The sequence below is a fragment of the Bolinopsis microptera genome, chromosome 4 (assembly GCF_026151205.1).
Source record: "Bolinopsis microptera isolate Bmic1 chromosome 4, MBARI_Bmic_1.0, whole genome shotgun sequence".
Lineage (NCBI taxonomy): Eukaryota > Metazoa > Ctenophora > Tentaculata > Lobata > Bolinopsidae > Bolinopsis > Bolinopsis microptera.
In genome coordinates this window covers 16,179,178-16,202,151 of record NC_087075.1, presented here as the reverse complement: position 1 = coordinate 16,202,151, position 22,974 = coordinate 16,179,178, and the positions used below count along the sequence as shown (strand labels likewise).

General features: G+C 38.5%; 1 protein-coding gene and 1 long non-coding RNA gene across 2 annotated transcripts in view; both read right to left on the bottom strand.

Annotated features, from left to right (window-relative positions):
* The window catches only part of LOC134814257 (uncharacterized), a 90,704-nt gene that overhangs the window by 23,868 nt on the left and 43,862 nt on the right, over positions 1 to 22,974 (bottom strand). The gene's annotated exons all lie outside the window — the stretch shown is intronic.
* Positions 7,673 to 22,974, bottom strand: part of LOC134814322 (uncharacterized) — a 59,158-nt gene continuing 43,856 nt past the window's right edge. The window contains exons 2-7 of the mRNA XM_063822418.1: positions 14,593 to 14,718; positions 12,626 to 12,736; positions 12,281 to 12,406; positions 11,838 to 11,957; positions 8,029 to 8,135; positions 7,673 to 7,805 (exon numbers count right to left, since the gene is read on the bottom strand). Coding sequence (XP_063678488.1) covers positions 7,673 to 7,805; positions 8,029 to 8,135; positions 11,838 to 11,957; positions 12,281 to 12,406; positions 12,626 to 12,736; positions 14,593 to 14,715 — 720 coding nt within the window. The 5' untranslated portion in view covers positions 14,716 to 14,718. The remainder of the gene's footprint in view (positions 7,806 to 8,028; positions 8,136 to 11,837; positions 11,958 to 12,280; positions 12,407 to 12,625; positions 12,737 to 14,592; positions 14,719 to 22,974) is intronic.

Here is a 22,974-nt window from a genome sequence, read left to right as displayed (position 1 = left end):
CTGGGCACGGGGAAAACCCAAGAGTTTTCCCAGGGGGTTGGTGGACAGAGGGGATTAGGTAAATTTGGTGTTGTTACGGGGACGTGTTTACTTTTCCCAGGATGCCGCGGCGGCCCAAGTTTTCCAGTGGGGACGGGTTACCTATTCGGGGGGGGTGTCCCTTTATTCTTTTTGGGGGTTTTGCCCTGGGGTGTTTTAAAATTGTTTTTGTCTTTTTGGGAGGATGTGAAAGAAGGGGGTTTGAGGGAAAAGGATGGGAAACTTAACAAAAATTTCCCAGGTATGGGGAAAAGGGGTGAAAACAATATCTAGTTACCCTTTTCAAAGGGTTAAACCAGTTGCTGTAAAAAATTTTTGTTTATAGATACCATTTTGCTTAAAACCCTTTTGCAATAGTTACCACGTTGGTAAAACCCATTTTTGCTTTTAATCCCCAATTTGTTTATTTAAACCCTTTGTATAGTTCCCACTTTTGCTGTAAAAATTACAGGGTTGCTATAGATCCCTTTTGTATAGTAAAGTTGTATAGTTTATTGTTGCTAAGTAACCCTTTTGCTTAGTTTCTGTTGCTATATTTTCCCTTTTTGCTATAGTTTATATTGTTTTTGTTATATGTTGTTATATTTAAATCATGTTGCTTTGTTTCATTTTGCTAATTTTTAAACCTTTGTTTGGGTTTGGGTTTAAATGGTTATTTTGTATATCATTTATTTTTAACTTAAACAGTGGGAGAAAAGATTTTCTGTAAAGGGTTCCATAGTGTGTAATTAGAACCCATAGTGTTTTCAAGAAAAGGGTAGGTTTAATTTTTTATAGTAACAAGTTAAACAAAGTAGCTTTTAAGCAAGGGGGCTGGGGTACTATGTTAAAAAACATGAATTATTTGAAGTCAACCCGAGGGGGGTATGAACCCCGGTTTTCCCCGAAATTTTCAGTGGGGAAAATTCCCGCCCGGGAAAAATTTTTTCTAAATTCCCCGGGATTTTGGGTTTAATTTTTAAATTTTGGTTGTATTTGAAAATTTTAAAAGGGTTTTTTAAAGCAATAAAAATTTAAAAATTTGAAAAAAAAGTTGGGTCGTGGCAATACAAAAAATTTTTTACACAAAATGGGATCAAAAGATGGCAATTTGTTTTGGGGAAACCCCGATTTTGGGGCCCCCAAAAGGGGGGAAACCGAAAATTTTTGCCAATTTGGGGAAACCCGGGGATTTTTGGTCGGGTTTCCCAAAATTTAAATTTTTTTGTTTGTGGGGGGATTCAAAATATAGTATGTCATAGAAAAATAAAGCTTATTTTGATTTTTAAGAAGGGTGGTGGCCCAAATTTTTTTATTATGAAATTTTTAGGAAAGTGCAAATTTCAAGATTTAAAACGTTCACCCAAGTTTAAATTTTTTGTCTAGTTTGAAACGGGGCTGTTTTAAAATTTTTTGAGGAAACCGTTTTGGGGGGGCCCAGAAATTTAAAATTTGCTAAGACAGTTTTTTGAAAAACCCTTGGAAGGGGGCCGGTGGTTTTTTAAAAAATGCATTTTTTTCCCGCGGCGAAAGTGCTGAATATAAATAAAAGCCGGTTGGTTGCTAGGAGTTTTGAAAAAAGGGACTTTTATTAACAAAAAGTAGTATTTCCCCCGATCAATAAAATATCCCGAAAAACAAAAAAAATTTAAGCTGAGGAAAACCTTTTTGGTGATGTTTTAAATTAATGTAAAATCAAATAAAAGATGGTTATCTTCGGGCAGCCAATTTTTTTTTTTCAAATTATTTTTAACATAGGTTGGGAGAAGGGGCATTCATGGGTTTACAGGGGTTCAACCTTTTGGGTTTCTTAATATCAAAAATTTTTAAACCATCCCCATTCGCGAAAAGGGTTTTTAGGTGAAAACTTCTTTATTTTTAAACAAAATAAGGGGGAAAAAACCCATGGAACATTCAACAGGGGTTTTTATTTGTTTTTTATAGTTGTTTTTGGGTTGTTTTTTTTGGGTTTTTTGTATTCCTTATATTGTATTGAAAAAACCAAGTGGAAAAACCCTGTTTTATTTTTAAAGTCTCCGTTAATTGTTAAAAAAAATTAAAGTGTGGGCCCATTTTCCCCGTGGGAGCCCAGTCGCGGTGGAGCCCCCGGACCCCGGGCGGACCCGTGGGACCCCGGGGGGTGTTCCCCCAAAATTTATTTACATTGGATGGGAGTACTTTTTGGGCGGACCCCGAGCGGAGCGAGGGGAAATCCGAGGGGATTTTAAAAGGCCCCCGCGGCTCCGAGCGGCCCCGGGGGTCGGGGATTTGTCCCCCGGGGACTAAACCCCACTAGGGACTCCGGTCCGCCGGGGGACGGGGGCCCCGGGAGTGTTGGGCGGATGGGCCGGCTCTCCCCCGAATGAACCCGGCGGAGCCCGGGGAGTTGGCGGGCCCGGGGAAATCCAACAGGTCCATGACTTCGACCCCGTCTTCCCCCTGGCTAAATTTTGTCGTAAATTTAAAATAGCATTTTGCAAATTGGGTCAGATAAAAAGATCGTGTAAAATAAACCTTAACCTTTTCCCTAAAAATTCCCCCTTAGGTAAAACTCTGGGCCCAAATTTTGGACCCTAAATGTATAAAATTTGCCCCCTAACCCCCCAAAGCCCGGCGAAAAATCTTTTCCTTAAATTCACGGGGACCAAAAAAAATTTTTGTATATTTTCTTTTTGGGGGAAGGTTTTTGCAAGAAAAATTTTGTCGCCTTAAGGGAGACCCCGCCGCTCTCTACGTTTTTCGAGTTATGGGGCCCCAGGTTTTATGTTCTTTAAAACTATAATAAAGTAAAGTTTGGCGGAGGACGGTGAGCGGGCCCCGAAATTTTTTTCGAGCCCGATGCTGTGCCGAAGAAAAGGACGAAGTGAGGCCCTGGGTAACGCCCGTTTAAAAAATTAAAGTTTTTTGAAAAAATTTAAAATGTAAAACTAAAATTTGATGTTGTTAAATTGAGGAGTAAATTTTTGGGAGCACAGGCGAGGATATTGCAGAAAAGGGCCCGGTAGTGTCAAGATTTTGAAAAATTTGGTTGTGGGGGAGGGTTTTGCTTAATATCCCCTCCGTTTGAGTAGCGCGCGCGCCGGAGGGGAAAACCCCCCTGGTTAGTAGGAAAACCGAGGCCCTTGAAGGATGAAACCCTACTATGACCCCTTGCAGTTGTCTCGTTGTATTCAGCGATCAAAATTTAATACGGTACCCCCCTTTAAAAATGTCCCATCGAGCGCCACACAATTTTTTTTTGTGCTGTCGCAGTCGACGAAAAAACGAGCTCGTTGCGCGCGGGAATGAGTGCAGGTAGGACATTTCTGGCCCAAAAAATTTTGGCGAGCAAATTTTCCCCCAAAATTTAATGAGGGGTGGCTTTCCCCGAGGCCCAAAAAAAAGGGGTTTGGGCGTCGGGGGCAAATTTAAGGGGGTGAAACCCCGTTTTAAAAAAATCCGAGGTCCGCGAACATCCCCCAGTGCGAGTGGCGTGTTTATTTTTTTTTTGGATTTACCCTACAATGCAAGGACATCGGTTCTTTTTAGAAACCAGGAGCTTTCGCGCCGTGCGGGCGCTCTTTTTCCCACAAGTCATTTGGGCGGTTCGCGCGCTACTGAAAGCGAGGGTCTTTTGTTAGAGAACAATCCCCCAAGGGAAAAATATTTATCAAAATTTGAAGTAGCGGCCCTTTTCCCGGCATGCGCTCGCGCTGGGGCTAAAAAATTTGCGTCGTCATAAATAACTAATTTTTTGGGTTTTACATTTGACCTTTATTTAAAAAAAATTTTTAAATTTTTAATCGGTGGCCCGATGTTACTGGGGAAACCTCAGGCTTCGCCTTACTTCGTAAACGGGGACGATGGGGAGCTCAAAGGGTGAGAGTGGGGCGGGCGTCTTTTCCCTGTGATGGTCGAAGTTTTTTTTGCTTGCTGGGATCCCCCAAAGGGACGCCACATGAAAATTGTGGGAAAACAAAAAACGCTTCCCCAAAGGAGATAATATGAAAAAAAATTTTTTTGGGGCACTTTCCATTAAATGACATTGTTATTTTTCGTGCGGAGGGTTTGGTGGGGGTTTGGGGTAAACGTTATATACATTATGGGTTTTAAAATGAGGGAAAGGTTTAAAGGTTTATCACTAGGACCTTTTCATCTGACCAAAATTATTGCAAATGCTATGTTGTATGTCAGTGAAAAATTTACCCGGGAGGGTCGGAAAAAGGAGGTCGGAGAGTGGGCCTTGTTGGGCCGGCGGACTCCGGCGGAGCCCGGAGTGGCGGACTCCCCCAAGGGCCGCGGATTAAGTCGGGCCCCCAAAAGGGTCCGGCGGAGTCCCCAAAGGGGCCTCCCCGGAGTCCGGGGCCCGGACCGGGTGTAGTGGCTTGCCCGCGGGGCCCTTCCGCCGAGCCGCCGTGGGGAGCCGGCGGACTTTAAAGCCCGTCGGGCCCGCCAAAAATGTACTGGGGTCCCTGAAAATACTTTTTGGGGAAAGCACCCCCGGAGCCCGGGGCCCTCCGGGACCCGCGGAGCCGGGGCTCCCCCGGGGCCCCAAATCCGGAGGATATGCAAAAGGTGTCGAAACGCAGCGGGAATTTTGCCCCGGCTTGAGCATTTGGGGGTTTCAATTTTTTCTCCCCAATTTAAAGTCCCTTATTTAAACTAAACGAGGTCCCCGTCCGGAAAAAATTCCTTAAAACCCCCGATTTCCCATTCAATAAAAAAAATACACTTTTAAATTCAGCAAAAAGGGTTTCGGGGGGTTTTTAAAGTTTTTTTATATTTTAAACTAATGTTGCTTTAAAAAAATCGGAAAGCGTCAAAAATTTAAAGTTACGGGTTTTGCACGCCCCAAAAACAATATTTTTTAAAACGATAAAAGAACATTGTCAGACCCTTTTAAAGGCCCCAAAGGGAATTTTGAGGTGTTTTTAGTTTAATTTTGATAGCCGAGTTTTATGTACCCAAGTTGGGCCCAAAAAAAGGGAAAGGGGGAATTCGGGAAAAGGACCAATGGGTTTTTTTTTTGGAAAAACTTGATTTCGGTACCCGTTGACCCCCCAAACCGGGGCCCAAGGAGTTTTTTGAGGGGGCGCCCCCAACCCCCCCAACCCTTCCCCCCGGGGGGCACCACCCCCCATTTTCCCTTTAAAATATGCCAAAAATTTTAACCCAAAATTTCCGACTTATTGCAAATTTAAAATTTCAAAAAAATTTAAAATAATCAATCTTTTTAAAAAAATTTTTCCTTTTAAAAACGGAATAACTCAAATGGGGTTTTTCCCACTTTTGGGAAAAGGCGTTTTTAAAATTTATTGGGAAAAAAATTTGGGGGCCCAATTTAAAAAAATTTGAAGGAAAAATTCAGAGAATAAGTTGGAAAGTCGCGCTTTGGCCCTTTTTTAAATTTTGCCCCCCAAGAAAACTAGTAAATAGATGGGAGGAAAGGGGGCGAAAAATGAAGAACGTTCGGCGAAAGGGCTTTTTGGGGCTCTTAACCCCACCTCGCCCCAAAAAATTTAAAAGTTTTGGTGATGCCCTAATAAAATTTAAATAAAAAAACCAATCTAGGATTACTAATGATTTTAAAATGTTAAGAAAAATGATAAAAAAAAAACCGCCCCCTTTACTGCTTACCCCTGCTTTTCGTTTAAAGTTGGGTCGTTGTAAAAACATTTTTTAAAAAAGGAAATTTTTCCCAAAAAATTAAAAAATTGGAGGGCCACCACTTTTTAAAAAGGTTTGTACTTAGTGTACTTGTTTGGGTCCCCTCAATCGTTCGAGGGCAAGCCCTTTAAACCCCCGTTTGTTGTTTTCCCAATTTCTTCAGTTGCGGGCTTTCCCAGCTCGTCGCTCCTTCTGATCTATATCAGGAATTTCACCCAGTTTATTTTTTGGGCCCTTTTTTAAAGGTTCAAAATTTTTCCGAATCCAGCAGACAGCTCACGGTCAATAGTACCCGTCATATAACAGGGTTTGCATTGTTGTTTTTTAAAAACAGCAAACAATGAGGTTCAAGTGTTTTTTTTGGGGCCCTTGGGCCTTTGGGGACTTGAAAGGTTTCTTTATTTTCCTTAGCCTCAAGTTTTTTTTACCATTAATTATGAAAACCCCCGGGGCCCACCCAAAAAAAAGGTATTTTGTTTTTGAGACCTTCCTCATGTTATCTAGTAAAAGTACAGTAGTCATAATTTTTATCTAACACACAGTGATTTTGTAAAAAGCGCACTCAAAGATGTAAATTTAACACTTGTGAAAAAAACCATTTTGAGCTTTTTTTTGTCAGCAGAAATTTATGAGCATTAAAAAATGGGGGGGGGCGAGGGCCCCCTAAAATGTCTCCTTGGCTCGTCCCAGAGTTATTTCCCAAATTTGACCGTTGTATCGACGAACTGACTTTTCCTTTAAAAGGGAATGCCTTATAGTAAAAGGGGCCAACCCATACTGTTTTTTGGCAGAGGGACAGAGGGATCAGCAAAATCTTAAACGGTTAATTTTGGGAAAAACAGTTGTTTTCCCGGTTTTCCCGGGGAAAAAATTTTTTTTCCCGTTGACAGATTTTCCCTCTGTGGGTGGCCGCAGATTTCCCCCAATTTTTGCAGCAACCCTAAGAGCATAATTCTCGTCATCTTTTCTACATCACTTCTGTTTTTTTGGGGGCCCAGGTATTGTTTCCTATTTTTTACGTCCCTGGGGCCCCTTCTATTTAATCTTATGATTTCCCGGCAAAAAGGGTTTTTCCCCTGAGACAGATGCTTTTTAACCAGTACCCCCCAAGATACTTATTTGTGGTTTCACAAACTAATGTCAACTCTCCATAAAAGTTTTTCCCCCATACATTGGTTAGCAGCGGAAAAAAATTTTTAAAAGAGGGTTGCAGTTTTCCCCAATTTTTGGGACGTTTCTCAATCGCCAGAGAGATCTTTACGTGTTGCGTTCATTTTTGAACTTCCATAAGTTTGATTTTAAATTGACCCCGAACCAGATAATTATCGGAGCCAATGTCTGCACCCCTACAGCTACAGTGCAGGCTCTTACTGAGTACAGAAGTGACTCCACTTGGTAGAGAAGCAGACATGGTCAATCTGATTTACTGTGCGATCATCTGGATACTTCCAACTCTCTTTATGAATATCACATAACTAATAAAACAAATTGAAACTAAACTTGTTATCAAAACGAACATCTATAAAAATCAAAATTTATCCGAAAAAAAGGAGAAGCTCAGCGACAAAAACTTTACCAATTTCTTCTTTTAAAAACAAACTTACAGACTGGACAGTGGACATAAATAAAATGTTTGGCTATCCGATTTTCTGTGCTTTAAAGTTATTGAAATTTTAAATAAAACATTGTTTCTCATCGTTATTTTCGAATACAAAAAATAAATATTTAAGGAGATAACTTTATACTTATTCCAGCTTGACAAAGTATTTGACTTGGTATGATAAATTGTTTCACTAATTTAACCCCATTGATGCCATATTTACAAAATAAAGAATAAACTCTATCATTTGTTATAATCAACTTCCATAAAATCTTATTTTAACACTAAGTTCAAATAGGAAAGAAATTTACTGCAACAAACTCCAATACTAAAATTCTCAGAACTCTAATAACTTAATAATAGAGGTCTTAGAGGATCACAATCCCCGGCCCCCCTCCCAAGGCTTATTTACTCATTCTCCTCGGAGAAGGCTACATCGCTGTAATCAATATCAGGTAAATCCTCCGCGTCTGTCTCGTGTCTGTTATCTTCTATCGTTATCTTACCGGGGGGAAACCCGTCCAGTTTTATTATTATGTACCTGAATTTGAAGGATTATAGAATAAGAGCTAAGATCCCAGCCCAGAGTTCACCGCACTTTAAAATATATCCAGGAAACAAAGAGCACTTAAAAAGTTAAACTTTAACTTTTTAAACGTTCGACAAAATCTCACGTCTAAACATTTAATTGCAATACTCCAACAATTACCATAGAATAATAAAATAATTGTAAACAATGTAATATTGCTTCATATTGTGCCTACCTAGTCTTCCATCCGTTTTTAGACTTCTTAAGATCGCAGGAAACCACTCCAGATCTCTTGGTTCCCTCTACGTGGAATATAACCCTCAGATAGTCAACATCTGCCACCTGAAAGAAGTAGAGTGTAATTAGAAGATGTAATTAGATGTAATTAGTGTAATTAGAAGATGAAGACGATTTACACATGTATTTTGACATATACAGGGTGTACCATAGAAAGTGTGACTTTTTTGAGAAATGACACAAAATATTATGAAGGAGCAGTTGCTAAAAACTCTTCATCACATTGTGTCACTACACTCACTAGGTGTCGAATTTATGCATTATACCAAATTTCAAGTATAGTAAGGGGAAAAGTGGCATTCCGTTGGATTCGAATGTTCACAAGGATTTCTCAACGGAATATGGTAGTTAGGACCCCTACGAACATAATTAGACTTGTTGCCAATTTTGTATCTCAACGGAAACACCACTTTTACCACTTTTTACCACCTTTGTACCACCTTTCTGGTTTGCCAAATATCTTTAGTTGTGAAACATCATAGAAGGCTGCAAATTAACCTAGAATGTTTATCTTATCAAGGAGTAAAACTTTTGTATCAAAAATTTTTACATCGGACAATCAGCTAATTGGATAATTACCAATTAGTTAATCACCAAAAAAAGTGAAAATTTTTTATTGGCTTAAAATGATTTAAATCGTTTGAAACACGGAGAAATGTAGTTTTTAGAAAAACTTCAAAAATTTTTCACTTAAAATTTTTCACTTAAAATTTTTTTTCGAGACTTGAAAAAAAAGTTTGAAAATTTGAAAATATTTTTTTCCGCCAAAAGTGATCGAATTGCATGTAACGTGGATAAAAATGCTTTGCAGAAAAACTTCGAAGATTTTTAGATTGGGGAATACTAAAATCATCAATATTTGAAGTTGGAGTTCAGTAAATCTCGACATATTTAGTAATTAGGAATAGCTTAGCGGAAGGGCTGGACCTGAAAAAGGTTAACCAAACAATATTAGAGTTTCATAACTAATTACAATACAGATTTATCAAATTCCACATAAAGAAACAGCACAAAAGGACCATTTAAGATCGAACCGATTTTACCTGCTGTACTATCATTTTATTGATTATTATGATCAAAACCTCTGTCAATCTTGCCAATCTATACGGGTATCTGAATGTACGGACCTCTTATTTACCTCTATAATGAGACCCAGTTGTGCAAGAAATGCGATTTCTCACAGGGGTTTCTTTAAACTGTGCACTTTTTGTCACTCTCGCAACTCGCAAGAGGCCTGGTATATAGGGGGGGGGGGGGGGGGGGGGGGGGGGGGGTATAGGGAAGCGAGTGTATATATACCTTCCATCATCCATTGTGGCTTTTTTGTATTGTGAATGCGCATGCCGCTTCGTTTGCTATGCCATATACCTCGAATAACCCCATATGTCATTGCCAGGGTCGGGATAGAGTGGAGATAGCATTGAAAAGTTGCTAGAAATAGCTAGATTTAGAGTAAACTGGTGGTAGCTGGGTGGTGCTAGCATGGATGTAGCAGAACGTGAGAACGTAGCTACACGGGGTTTCATTGGAGTTGGTTATTTTAATGGCCAAAGAGTGCCGGAACTAAAGTTACTTAAGATTGCAGTTTAGGGGCAGTGTAAACCACGGTGTAGTCAGGGACACAGAGCTACAGTGCAGGAGTACTGCAAAAGAACAGTGCAAGTGATACAGTCTGCAACAGTAAAACTCCGAAGAAGGAGATAAGATTGTGGCTGCAGAGGAGGAGAGTAGCTGGAACCTGATTGTGTTTGTGTTGAAAGAAGAGGAGGAAGAAGAGTTTCCTGCTCTGGTAACTGTATTTTTGGAAGAGGTGGGGCGAGAACTTATTTTCAAGCGACAAGGGTGGGCTGGAAGCAACCAGATACAGCTATCCGACCTATAAAGATCACCGTCCTGAGCTTAACAGCATTTCATCAGAATCTTATGAAAACAGAGAGACTGACCCACCCTTTTTAGATCCAACGAAACCCTTTATATAAATCGACTTTTCTGCATGAATTACTTCATGGTATCTTCTTATCAAGGCTACAGACCTTGCCGTACCGGATTTATTGATCAAAGTGAGTCTCTTTAGCCCTCTTCTTGTTTAGAGCTTTAGGTTAGTGATCAAACTCTTCGCTACTCGCTCTTCACTGGATCTATCAGGACAGATTCACATCTTTTTAGGTCTCAACCAGCCTTAGTTTTCCTGTTTTCATCATGTAGTACGTTCTGCTACTCCATTTTAGTACCACCCAGTTCCATCAGTTCACTCTAAGTCTAGCTTCGTCGGCGTTTTACTGTTGCAGACTGTATCACTTGCACTGTTCTATTGCAGTACTCCTGCACTGTAGCTCTGTGTCCCTGACTACACCGTGGTTTACACTGCCCCTAAACTGCAATCTTAAGTAACTTTAGTTCCGGCACTCTTTGGCCATTAAAATAACCAACTCCAATGAAAACCCCGTGTAGCTACGTTCTGCTACATCCATGCTAGCACCACCCAGCTACCACCAGTTTACTCTAAATCTAGCTATTTCGAGGTATATGGCATAGCAAACGAAGCGGCATGCGCATTCACAATACAAAAAAGCCACAATGGATGATGGAAGGTATATTTACACTCGCTTCCTATAATACCACTTACCAGGCCTCTTGCGAGTTGCGAGAGTGATAAAAAGTGCACAGTTTAAAGAAACCCCTGTGAGAAATCGCATTTCTTGCACAACTGGGTCTAATTATAGAGGTAAATAAGAGGTCCGGTACATTCAGATACCCGGTATAGATTGGCAAGATTGACAGAGGTTTTGATCATTGAAATCAATAAATGATAGTACAGCAGGTAAAATCGGTTCGATCTTAAATGGTCCTTTTGTGCTGTTTCTTTATGTGGGAATTTGATAAAGCTGTATTGTAATTAGTTACGAAACTCTAATATTTTGTGGTTAACCTTTTTCAGGTCCAGCCCTTTCCGCTAAGCTATTCCTAATTACTAAAATATGTCGAGATTTACTGAACTCCAACTTCAAATATTGATGATTTTAGTATTCCTCAATCTAAAAATCTTCGAAATTTTTCTGCAAGGCATTTTTATCCACGTTTCATGCAATTCGATCACTTTTGGCGGAAAAAAAATATTTTCAAATTTTCAAACTTTTTTTTTGAAGTCTCGAAAAAAAATTTTAAGTGAAAAATTTTTGAAGTTTTTCTAAAAACTACATTTCTCCGTGTTTCAAACGATTTCAATCATTTTGAGCCAATAAAAAATTTTCACTTTCTTTGGTGATTAACTAATTGGTAATTATCCAATTAGCTGATTGTCCAATGTAAAAATTTTTGATACAAAAGTTTTACTCCTTGATAAGATAAACATTCTAGGTTAATTTTCAGCCTTCTACGACGTTCACAACTAAAGATATTTGGCAAACCAGAAAAGTGGTACAAAGGTGGTAAAAAGTGGTAAAAGTGGTGTTTCTGTTGAGATACAAAATTGGCAACAAGTCTAATTATGTTCGTAGGGGTCCTAACTACCATATTCCGTTGAGAAATCCTTGTGAACATTCAAATCCAACGGAACCCTTAAATCGACCACTTTTCCCCTTACTAGTATGTTAGCCGTTGTATGTTTTTAATAAACCCTCTCCAAATTAGAAAATGATTTTAGAATAAAATAGAGCGGAGATCTGTTTGATGAATTGAACAGGGCATTATTTAGCGATGAAGGGAGCATTATCCCCCCCCCCCCCCCCCATTAGTTATTATACATACCATGTACGGCTGATGCTCGAGACGTTTCCTAGTTCTGCTATTTGGATCTCCGTACCCCTTTATCTTGTCTCCCAATATCAATGACGTTCTCTCGTCCTTCATTATCTTCTTCATTGCCATCTGTATATACCATGTTAAAGGTAGTCTACGATTATAAATAAATAAATAAATTCTAACATTTATTACACGCTTCGACATTAAAATATACCCAACAAAGATGTACATTTAAGTCATTCAAGCGAGACTTAGTGTTGAAAAACCAAGATTATGGACTTTTTTATCAGTTCAGATTTTATGAACAATGCTTCTGATACAATATAATGTTATAATAATTTCTAGCTAAATTAAACATTCTCATTATTTAAATAATAATACATATAACCATTATATTAAACATGTAATGTAGACCGTAATAACAATAATACAGTGTTGTTATCCTGTACCTTGAATACAGATGAAGGTGACACGTTAGAGAAGAATTCAGACAGGACCATGTAAGCAAGATAAAGCACTATACCGCAACCTCCTATAATCACAAACAAGTTCACTGAAGTCTTAGCGTTTTCTACCTGCAGATTAACGCCGGGTAACGCCGGGTAACACCTAGTAACACCTAGTAAACTCTGTTACCTCTGGTAACACCTATAAAATACCGGGTAACACCAGGTAATTTGGTGTGAAAAGTTTTGAAATAATACAACAGAACTGATAGAGGTTCTGACCTTATTGTTCTTTATTAATAAATAATTTAATTCTACCTTTTTGAATTAATATTTTGAAACACCTACCACTTTCTGGGTGACAGTAACTGCCTTAGTATCTTCCTTGTTCAGGCGCTCAAACACTGAAACACTGTGATCTGATGAACTCTGCTTCTTCTCTGCTATTTTTCTATCACCCTAAATGAGTCACACGGTATAGTAGTAGTAGTAGATCTTTCAGATTCTACCTTGCCGAAGGCAAAAAATATCGTAGGGAATTATTAGTCGGGTTCTGATATATTAGGTGGCCAAACGTTGCTACGATCAACGATGCAATGTCGATATTAAACTACTTCTTCGTTACAATGTATGTATCAAATAAAAGTGCAATGGTCATATGTTTCTCTCTGGAAGGACATAGCTCTTTTTGGAAAAGTGGCAGTAAATCGGGGTTTTAAAAATAAAATAAATAAATAAATAAAGTCAATTTTTACAGCACAGCAATATATATCTAAATATCATTTCCTCTGTAATCATAATGTATAAAAAAAGGAGCTTTTCTCTGTGCTGAAGGATGAATCAAGGCAGATCATGGTTCTGTTAGCAGGCCACCCTAGTTATGGACAATACATATAATATATAAAATAATTAAATTATAATTTTAAAATTGTGTCAAGATTGAACTAAAACATAACTCAGGGTAAAATAGACGTATTCCCTTCGTCAAATTAACTATTTACAATACTAAACTTAAACGAACTCCGGGTAAAATAAACGTAATCCCTTTGTCAAACTTGCTATTTACACTAAGTTAATAAATTAATACGGTTGAAAATTATTTCATATTCTCTAACAATGTAGCATCAATATAATTGATACAAATGAGGAGCATACATAGCAGTGAGAATTGCACATAACAGGAGGACTGGAGGTATGGAGCAATAATGATTGACAGTGCACCTTTCCACTGATGTTCCTAATTTCCTGTAATAGCTTAATAGGCATGGAAATACTTTGATTGCAGGGGATGGATTGGATTCACTTATGTACTGAGATAACTTAACTGAAATAACATAACTGCCTAGATACATTGGCTAGTGTTGGGTGGGATCATGAATTTATCGTAAGAGTTATCCCCTTGGTAATTCTCATCAGTTAGCACCATATTCATAAGAGTTTCTTTGTATAACTTAGAAAATTTCTTAACGTCGTCACACTCTCTAAGGGACTTTGGTAATATGTTCCAGGCCTTAGTTCCTAGATAGTTAAACTCCTTGTGAGATCTTGATTTAGGAGTATAAAGATTGCAGTTTTCTGCCTCACGTGATCCACCAGAAATATACGAGAATTTCCCGATAAAATGCTTTGGACATGTTTCATTGATTATACGGTACATATATGAGCTAAGATGAACCTGTCGTCTCAAATGGAGAGGAAGCCATCCCATATTTTTGTATACATTAACCGACCTCTCTCTGATGTTTACATCTAGGGCTATTTTAGCAACCTTTTTGTACATGATATCTAACTCTCCTAGTCGTTTTTTATATGTTCTTGACCAGATGGTGTCTAAGTAGTCAAAATGTGGCAACATAAGTGCATTAGCAAACATCTTCCTGAACTTAAGAGGGAGAAGTTTTTTTGATCTATACATAGCACCAATTCTTTTGGATATCTTTTTCTTAATGTTATCAATATGTTCATTAAATGTCAATCTGCTGTCAACTATAAGTCCAAGGTACTTATGGGATTTAGTTTCACAGATTACCAAAGTAAGGTCATCACAAATTTCAACAAGGATGGCATCAAGGTTAGGCTTAGAGTCAAGGATCATTAGTTTTGTTTTTTCATTATTCAGGGATAGTTTATTAGCCTGGAGCCATCTGATAACTAATTTCAACTCTTGTTTTGATTGTTTTGATTGTTTTGATTGTTAACTTATATTTTATATTAAACCCCTATTTGGGGAAATGAAATGTATGCGGGAAATTGGGGTTTGTGGTAAATCAGGGTTTAATTGTAATAATTGTTAGTAATTTAGATTTGAAGATTACCTGCTGTGAGGAATTGTATCTGACACAAGAGGTGTGAAGCAGAAGTCGGGAATTCCGCTCTATTTGGAGATGAACTTGACTCGCAAGGTGTCTCACGCAGCGTTGGTGGACTATGAAAACCATCCTAAAATACTGCAGTTAATAATATGCTAGTAACACCTAGTAACACCTAGTAACACCTAGTAACCATCTTAAAATACTGCAGTTAATAATATGCTGTTTATATTCATTTTTCCAGAGAGTAAATATTAGTTAACTTGTAATTTTGTCTAATCTTAGATAATATTGCAGTTTGTAGTAATTTCAATCACATTTTTACTTGCAATGTGCTGTTAGTTTTAACACAAGATACTCATTTCTCAAGAAGAACTTGTTTTTAAATAGATAATAATAATCAAGTTGACAAATAAGAACATAAAAATAAAATACAAGATATCGAGCAAAATAAAAAGGTCATTTTCTGAAGAATGTTTTCTTGGTGGAATTATCAAGTAGAGATAATGTTCATATCTGAAATTCTTCGCTCAAGCGTGGCCTGACAAAACCAAGTCTATTGTCCAACTATAACTAGTTAGTTGTTACCACCTAGTTACCACAATTGCGCTTAGTTACAAGATGTACTCCTCTAGTAGTTACATGTCACTATATAATGAAGTGTACTTCTCAAGCCATGATCTCCTGGCTAGTAGTTACATGTCACTATATAATGAAGTGTACTTCTCAAGCCATGATCTCCTGGCTTGCTCCTTCCTCTTCTACACCTCTCACGTACAACACGTTGTTACACCTGGTACAGTTATTCTTAATAATAGGGCATTATATTGCATAATTACAATGTGACAGGGGTGTAGGAAGCGGGGGGGCAGGGGGGGCCATCGCCCCCCCCCCCATGAAATCTGGGCAAGGGGCCAAAAAGGGCCAACTTTTTAATTTAGGTTTCTAAAAATTTTTGGAAAAACAATTTTCCCGAAAATTTTCCAAGTCAAAAGATGTTTAACTCAAAAAGTTTCTAAGTCAAAAATTTTCTAAGTTTTCTTGGAAACTACTTTTGTTCATGTTTCATGCTACCCTGATCATTATGAGTCAAACATATTTTTTTCGGTTTTCGAAGTTCGATATACGAATTTGGACTCGATGGTTCCCCTTTGTAATGCGATCTCGGAAGGCAGGCCTCCCCTTCGCAATGCGAGCTCATAAGCGGGAGCTCTGCTTTCAGAGGTACGTATCGAGAATGACTCGGACCGAAAATTTTGTAAGTCAAAAATTTTCAAAGTTTTCTTGGAAACTACTTTTGTTCATGTTTCATCCTACCCTGATCATTATGAGCCAACAATATTTTTTTCGGTTTTCGAGGTTCGATATACGAATTTGGGCAGTATCGAGATAGCCCGACCACTGGTCCGCGGACCACTGTCTGCGGACCACTGTCCGCGGACCACTGTCTACCAGATCATATTACTGTATAATAACAGTATCCCAATCAGCGGTGGTGTCAAGGCTTTTTAAACGATTAAGCAACCTTACGAGATCAGTTCACATCATGCAATATATAAAGAATAACTATTATCAGACTGCATCAATCATTTCTATCATCAACTCCTTCTTGAACAACTACAACTATGGTCTCAGAGAATGGCAACTGATAATACTTCACCAAAAACGAACGACTTATATACCACATTTTAATCGTAATCATTTATTTCATTGAGCAATCAATATTATTCGTAACTAATTATATCCGAGAGACCACATTTGAATCGTAATCAATAGTTTGATCCAGTAATTTACTACGCTACAATTAATTATGCTAGTCGTAACTAATTGCATCCAAGATACCATACATACCATTCATATGATTCAGGGGATACTGTTATTATACAGTAATATGATCTGGTAGACAGTGGTCCGCAGACAGTGGTCCGCGGACAGTGGTCCGCGGACCAGTGGTCGGGCTATCTCGATACTGCCCGAATTTGGACTCGAGGGTTCCCCTTTGTAATGGGATCTCGGAAGGCTGGCCTCCCCTTCGCAATACGAGATCGGAAGCGGGAGCTCTGCTTTCAGAGGTACGTTTCGAGAATGACTCGGACCGAAAATTTTCGAAGTCAAAAATTTTCAAAGTTTTCTTGGAAACTACTTTTGTTGCTATACTGCCCTGATCATTCTGAGCCGAAAATATTTTTTTCGGTTTTTTTGAAGTACCTACATATGGAAGGTTGTGGAAGTGACACTGATTGGTTTCATATACTGATTATAGAAAACGTGATATTTGGTCCTCAGATTTAAAGGAAAATGCGCAATATGACGTGGAGAACTGAAAAAAAATCGCGATTTGTCGTGAGGCCCCCGAAATTAAGGCTTTGGTGCGAAGCGCCAAAAAATTTATGCTGTGGCGCGAAGCGCCAAAAAATATTTAGAATTTGGCCCCCCCATGAAGAAAATCATTCCTACACCCCTGCAATGTGACAAAAGGAAAGTGTTCTCAAATGCACTATAATTCTGCATGTTATGCCTATTTTAGTTCAACGTCAAAAGTCTTCCTGTTTTAGGTATTTGCAAGCAATGAAGTAAGCAGTAGAGTAATGTGAAGTAGTTTACCTAATGAGGACTTCCCCTAGGTTGCCAGCCAGTACCCCGTCAATGTACTCCTCTGTGTTTGCCAAGTTAAGGTTCATGTAACTATCAACTGATATCAAGTAACCCTGTGGAGAGGACTATCAACACCTGGTAACATCTAGTAACACCTAGTAACAACAAGTAACACTTAGTAACAACAAGTAACACCTAGTAACAACAAGTAACACCTAGTACCACCTAGTAACACCTAGTAACAACAAGTAACACCTAGTACCACCTAGTAACACCTAGTAACAACAAGTAACACCTAGTACCACCTAGTGGCAACAAGTAACACCTAGTATTTAAGTAACACCTAGTAACAACAAGTAACACCTAGTAATACCTAGTAACAACAAGTAACACCTAGTAAAACCAAGTAAAAACTACTCTCTAGAAAGTTCAGACGTTGATCACGGTAAAAAGTTCAATTCCGGCTGCAACTGGGGCCCGGGACCGGAATCACAGTCGTTCTCTGATCCTGTTAAATAGATAATACTGAAAAATTAGATTTAAAACGATAGTACTTACTTTGTATTCCATACCCCATTTCAATTTGACCATAACTGGCTTACCAGTCAGACCACTCAAAAAAGGCTTTGGGTTTAAAGGAAGTGCACTGGACATTGAGCTACCTGAAATGGTCGTGTTACTTTTTATTGCTTACTTTTTTTCTTTTTTTATTATTTGAAAATTCAATTAATTATCATATATATATATGATAATTAATTGAATTTTCAAATAATAAAAAAATATAAATCAAGCGTTACATTTCAGCCATGCAAAATTACAATGACATATTTTGATATAAGGGGTCGTTCACATATTACGTAATCATTTTTTGGAACATTTTTACCCCCCTCCCCCCTCCGTAATCAGTTTTACACATATGACATAGCTATTGTGTCAAAATTACACTAGCGTAATCATTCGGAAACCCCCCCCCCTCAGCTGATTACGTAATATGTGAACGACCCCTAATACTAAATGATAAATGGTACTGCAATATAAGTTGCTTAATGTTTGGCCGGATGACAACTAACTAAAAGAGAAAAATAAACTTGATTACATTTTTACATAATAATTAATTCGGCTGAACCAACACATAGCAAGAGCCACATTAACGTTTGGGGCAGTCTACCAAATTTGAATGACATACAATAACAAGAAATCAAACATATCATAAATAATTATATGGATTTTGTTCATTACAATTCCGTCACAACTGATAGAAGAAAAAAGAAGAACCGTGATAGATACTCCCCTGTCCCTGTTACTTGTTAGCCCAGAGGGGGGGGGGGGGGGGGGTCAAAAACATTTTCTCAGTTTTAACACATTTGATCAGAGCTGCTGGAGATGAACAAGAAGAAAAATCTGGAATATGAGGTTAACACTTGACTTTCTTTGAAAAATCGAATTTGGGGTAAAGTTAACCTCCTATTTCAAGAACAACGGCAAAAATCAAAATTCTAAACATGACATTTTTGTGTGACACCCCAAAAAATACATGGGCCAAGTTTCAGCTCCTGGTTGTGGCCAGTCTTTTCCCAACAAGGAGGTTTAATACCTTTTTTCAGTTTAAGTTACATCTTACGTGTAATTACAGGTAAACCTTAAAGATCTATAAACTGCTTCTTTGCCACATGAGGATGCAACTAAAGATATTCAGTATGTCTCTCTCCATTATTGACACAATTGATTCCCTAGATTCTTCCTATTACTTCATTTGAAACATTCCAAAAAATGTTAAACATATTTCGAATGATCATCAATAGCATATCAATCTATACTGTACTTTAAACTGTACAATAGGTAGGAATCTAGGATCTGTAGTGAGCTGCTTTAACTCACTAGATATCTTGTCATTCACCAAATGGGCATTATATTTATTCTGTATAATGTGTTAAAAAACTACCGCCGAAGCGGTGGGTAGTCATGATACAACAAGATACAAGGCCAAGGGGAGGTCTATCCCGAACGTTGGGATGGATTGAGGTGCTAATCTCCTTTTCAGTAATCCTAAGCCACTCTGTGCCGAGGCATTATACTAGCTTTAGGAGGATTAGCCCTACGAGCCAGAGATCGAGTGTGTATCACCAGTGCAGCCGAAGCTGTACCAAATCACAGCTTGATAACTGGCCAACTTGCATCCGACCGGATTTGAACCCGGGTCTTCTGCTTGGAAGGCGATCGTGTTTTTTATTTCAAAATTCAAATAAACTTTTCATCAATGTATTACAGTTATATTCAATAAAAAAAGACCACAATATCTCCTGTGAGGCAAAAACATGGAAAAAGAGAGCTAGAAAAATATTCATGAGACTCAACACTACCAGACTACAGCTGGAGTGAGAAACATTATGTAAACATCAAAGCAAAATTTATTTCGGCTGAACCAAAACACGGTGGTAAAACCATAATTACATTGGTGCCGACCCTACATAAAATCATTAATAAATAATCAATAGAACAAATATAAATGTATACTATACCTTCTTGCTACTACTCCACAAACTTTCACGGCATAACAACAAAATAACATAATTATATATATTATAATAACAATCTATCTAGCCACTCACGTACCTACTGCGTGACGCGCCTGTTTCTGGTTGTTTCCTAAGAAAAAACGGCGCGTTCTACTGCAGGTGCGAGAGTATAACATTCATAAAGTAAAATATATAATATTCCATGATGGGCCGTCTAATCAGGCCAGCATACGTCAAAAGACCAGATAAATTCAGTTATTTTTGTTTTGAAAATAGAAATTTTCTCAGTCTGTCTAACATAGGCTGGCAATGCATTCCACAGAAGCATTGTTCTATAAAAGAAGCTGTTTCTGAAACTATCGCAGTTCGGTACAATAGAGCAGGTATATGTGCTGGTGTCAAGTCCTTCAATGACTGACGCCGTGTTCCTTGTGTACCTCATTGTTCCAGCTTCAACAACAGTAATATATTCAGGTAGAGATATGCTTACCAAATCATTTACTATTTTATAGAAGACATGACGCACAACACCCCGGAAGAGGTAAAAAGATATCTAAGCTGCTACAAATTTGCTGATGATGGTACACTTATGATTTCCTTTGAGAACATCTCCGGATGCCATGAAAAAATGCAGATGGTATGTGGTGCATCAAGAACAAGCTAGTAGTGAACTGTGATACAAATAAAACAGAGGCAATAATCTTGAAAACTGCAGCCTATAATGAAGAACAGAAACCTGCAGAATTATGTATTAATGGGAAAAGCATCAACTACGTCAAAAGTACGAAGGTCCTTGGGGTAATAGTAGATGAGGACCTCAATTTCAAGAAACATGCGTCTCAAAAACTTAAAGAATGCAAAAGAAAGTGGGGATTAATAACAAAATCAACTAACCGCAACTATGGTCTAAACGTTTACAGCCTCACTCTCCTCCTTAAGACAATGGTCCTCACTAAACTGTTCTACGCAGCACCTATTTGGCTTCACAAGTGTCTCAATCAATTTAAAAGCTTCTGGAATAAAATAATTCTAAAAATATCTGGATCAGTCCTGAACCCACAAAGGGAATTAACCGAACTTGCTCTCCACCTACCACCACTGGATGTGCAACTCGAAGCTCTCTCGGTTAAATTCATGTGCAAAATACTCACACAAGGCGACAATCTTTCAGCTACCCTCTACCAAGTTGATGAAAGCAGAATACCAAGTTTTCATGTCCTAACAATGTCACTGAAAAAGTACTTCCTCTGGAAAGAAAATAAGTCACACGGAACCAGAATGATAGACCTAACGCAGCAACATTTCAAGGATCTAGCCTATTACACTCAGGCAGACATAATGAGCTACAAAAATAAGATTTGGATTGACAGCATCGAAACAAATCTGCAATGCAGAACTGTCAGTAACAACAAGGAGACCAAGATACTCGGTGTGATCACAAAGATCAAAAACAGTGGGCTGCTCCTAGACAAAAACAACTTTTTATTCGGGCACAACACGAGTAAAAATCTGGACAGCCGAATAATGGACTACATTCACGGCTGCTCATCACTCTTTGCGAACATCCAAAAGATCATGGGTGGTGGCAGTGGTGAGGCCTGTCGTTTCTGTAACAGCTTCATTGATTCCCCCGTACACCAGCTCCTATTGTGTCTGGAGGTGCAAGACACCAGTTACCTGCAACTGAAAAAAGAGCTGGGTGGGGCAGACTCACATTCCTATCTAGATGAAGTGTTAACAAAAAGCAGCACACAAAAAGCATTCATTAGGAGAGTCGAATTTCTTTGGGGACAAAATGATGCTCTCCAGGATTTATCCGACTAGAAAGATTAAAGATTATGAAATAAAGACTCTGCAAACATCTCAGAGAAATATTACCACCATAAAGAACAAAGAGGGAGTGTCCTGGACCCCGAAATCCACCACTTTTCTGTACTTTCAGAGGTACCAATGTGGCAGGAAACCAGGGCTCATGCTGCCGCTGAGCTAAAGCAGTAGAGGGGATGGCGGCTTCTCTAGGATCTAACACGTCCTGAAGCAGACCAACACTATGTCCCAACGCACTGGTGTTGGGATGTCTGCCCCCGGTGCCTGTCCGGGTCAATAAAGCAGTCAAGCATCATGTATGTTATGTTGGGCATTCTCAACCAACAAATGTGGGAACTCCCACGAAAGACCAAAACAGATCTAAAGAGACACTTAACAACATTGGAAAATAGACTTCAATTTGTTTATATAATTTATAAAGCGTATATTATTGCCCACGTTAAGGGGCCTGTTAATAATTTATTAAATTATTAGCTATTTTAGATTTAATAATAATAATGTAATTGAATTATGGATGAACTTAGATTTGATCGGTAAAATTTTAAGCTCCTTCTGCTTCTCATAGAATACAATATCACTGTAATGATCAAACTGTTGTCCATTGATCCATTTGATCGCTCTACCACTACACCACCCGGCCGACATAGTAGTCATGAATATAATAAAAATGTTTTAGAAGATTTATATCGATTTTGATATAATATAATGAAAGACTTCGACTAGATGGAAAAGATTTTCAAACAATAATTAGATTTAATTGACGATGTCAATTCATCTCAGCTCGGCGCGGCACAGTAGCGCATCTCGCTGTGAGAAGCCTTATTGAGTGCGCGGCGCGGCATGCAGTAACGCATCGCGGTACAATAATTAGATGCAATCTTGAATCTATTAAATCAATCAAGTGATGCAATCACATTACACAAGTAACGGAAATTGTTCACTGCTACCAAATCAAATATTTACAAATATACTCCATCATAGGGGCAGAAATGAGGTTGTAAGAGACTTTTGATAATTATTAAATGGTTTCATACTTTTTGTCACAATTCAGTTGAAATTAATTTATTTAAATCTTTATCAACTCCTCCATGCATAATCTTTTCCTTTGTAAAAATTCCCCCCTTATTATTGCCGCAGGGGAATATCGTAGCGCGAACTAAAAAATAAGTAATCGGGTAATTTGAATATATGAGGATTGAGGTGGCCCAACGGGGCTATGACTGCTCCTTCGAAATTCACATAGCCATGCCATGTGTTTACGCGTACTGCGTGACGCGGCTGTTTTACAATAGAACCTCTTGTGCTCCTTTTGGTGGTCGTGCGCTACGGCAAGCGAAAGGGATCTGGTTAGAGCAACCTTCGAATCCTATAGATGTGGATACTGGCGGGGAGGTGATAATTGTTTGTTTACATTAATAGTGAGCACATGTTAAGCAGGCTGAGGAGGTGA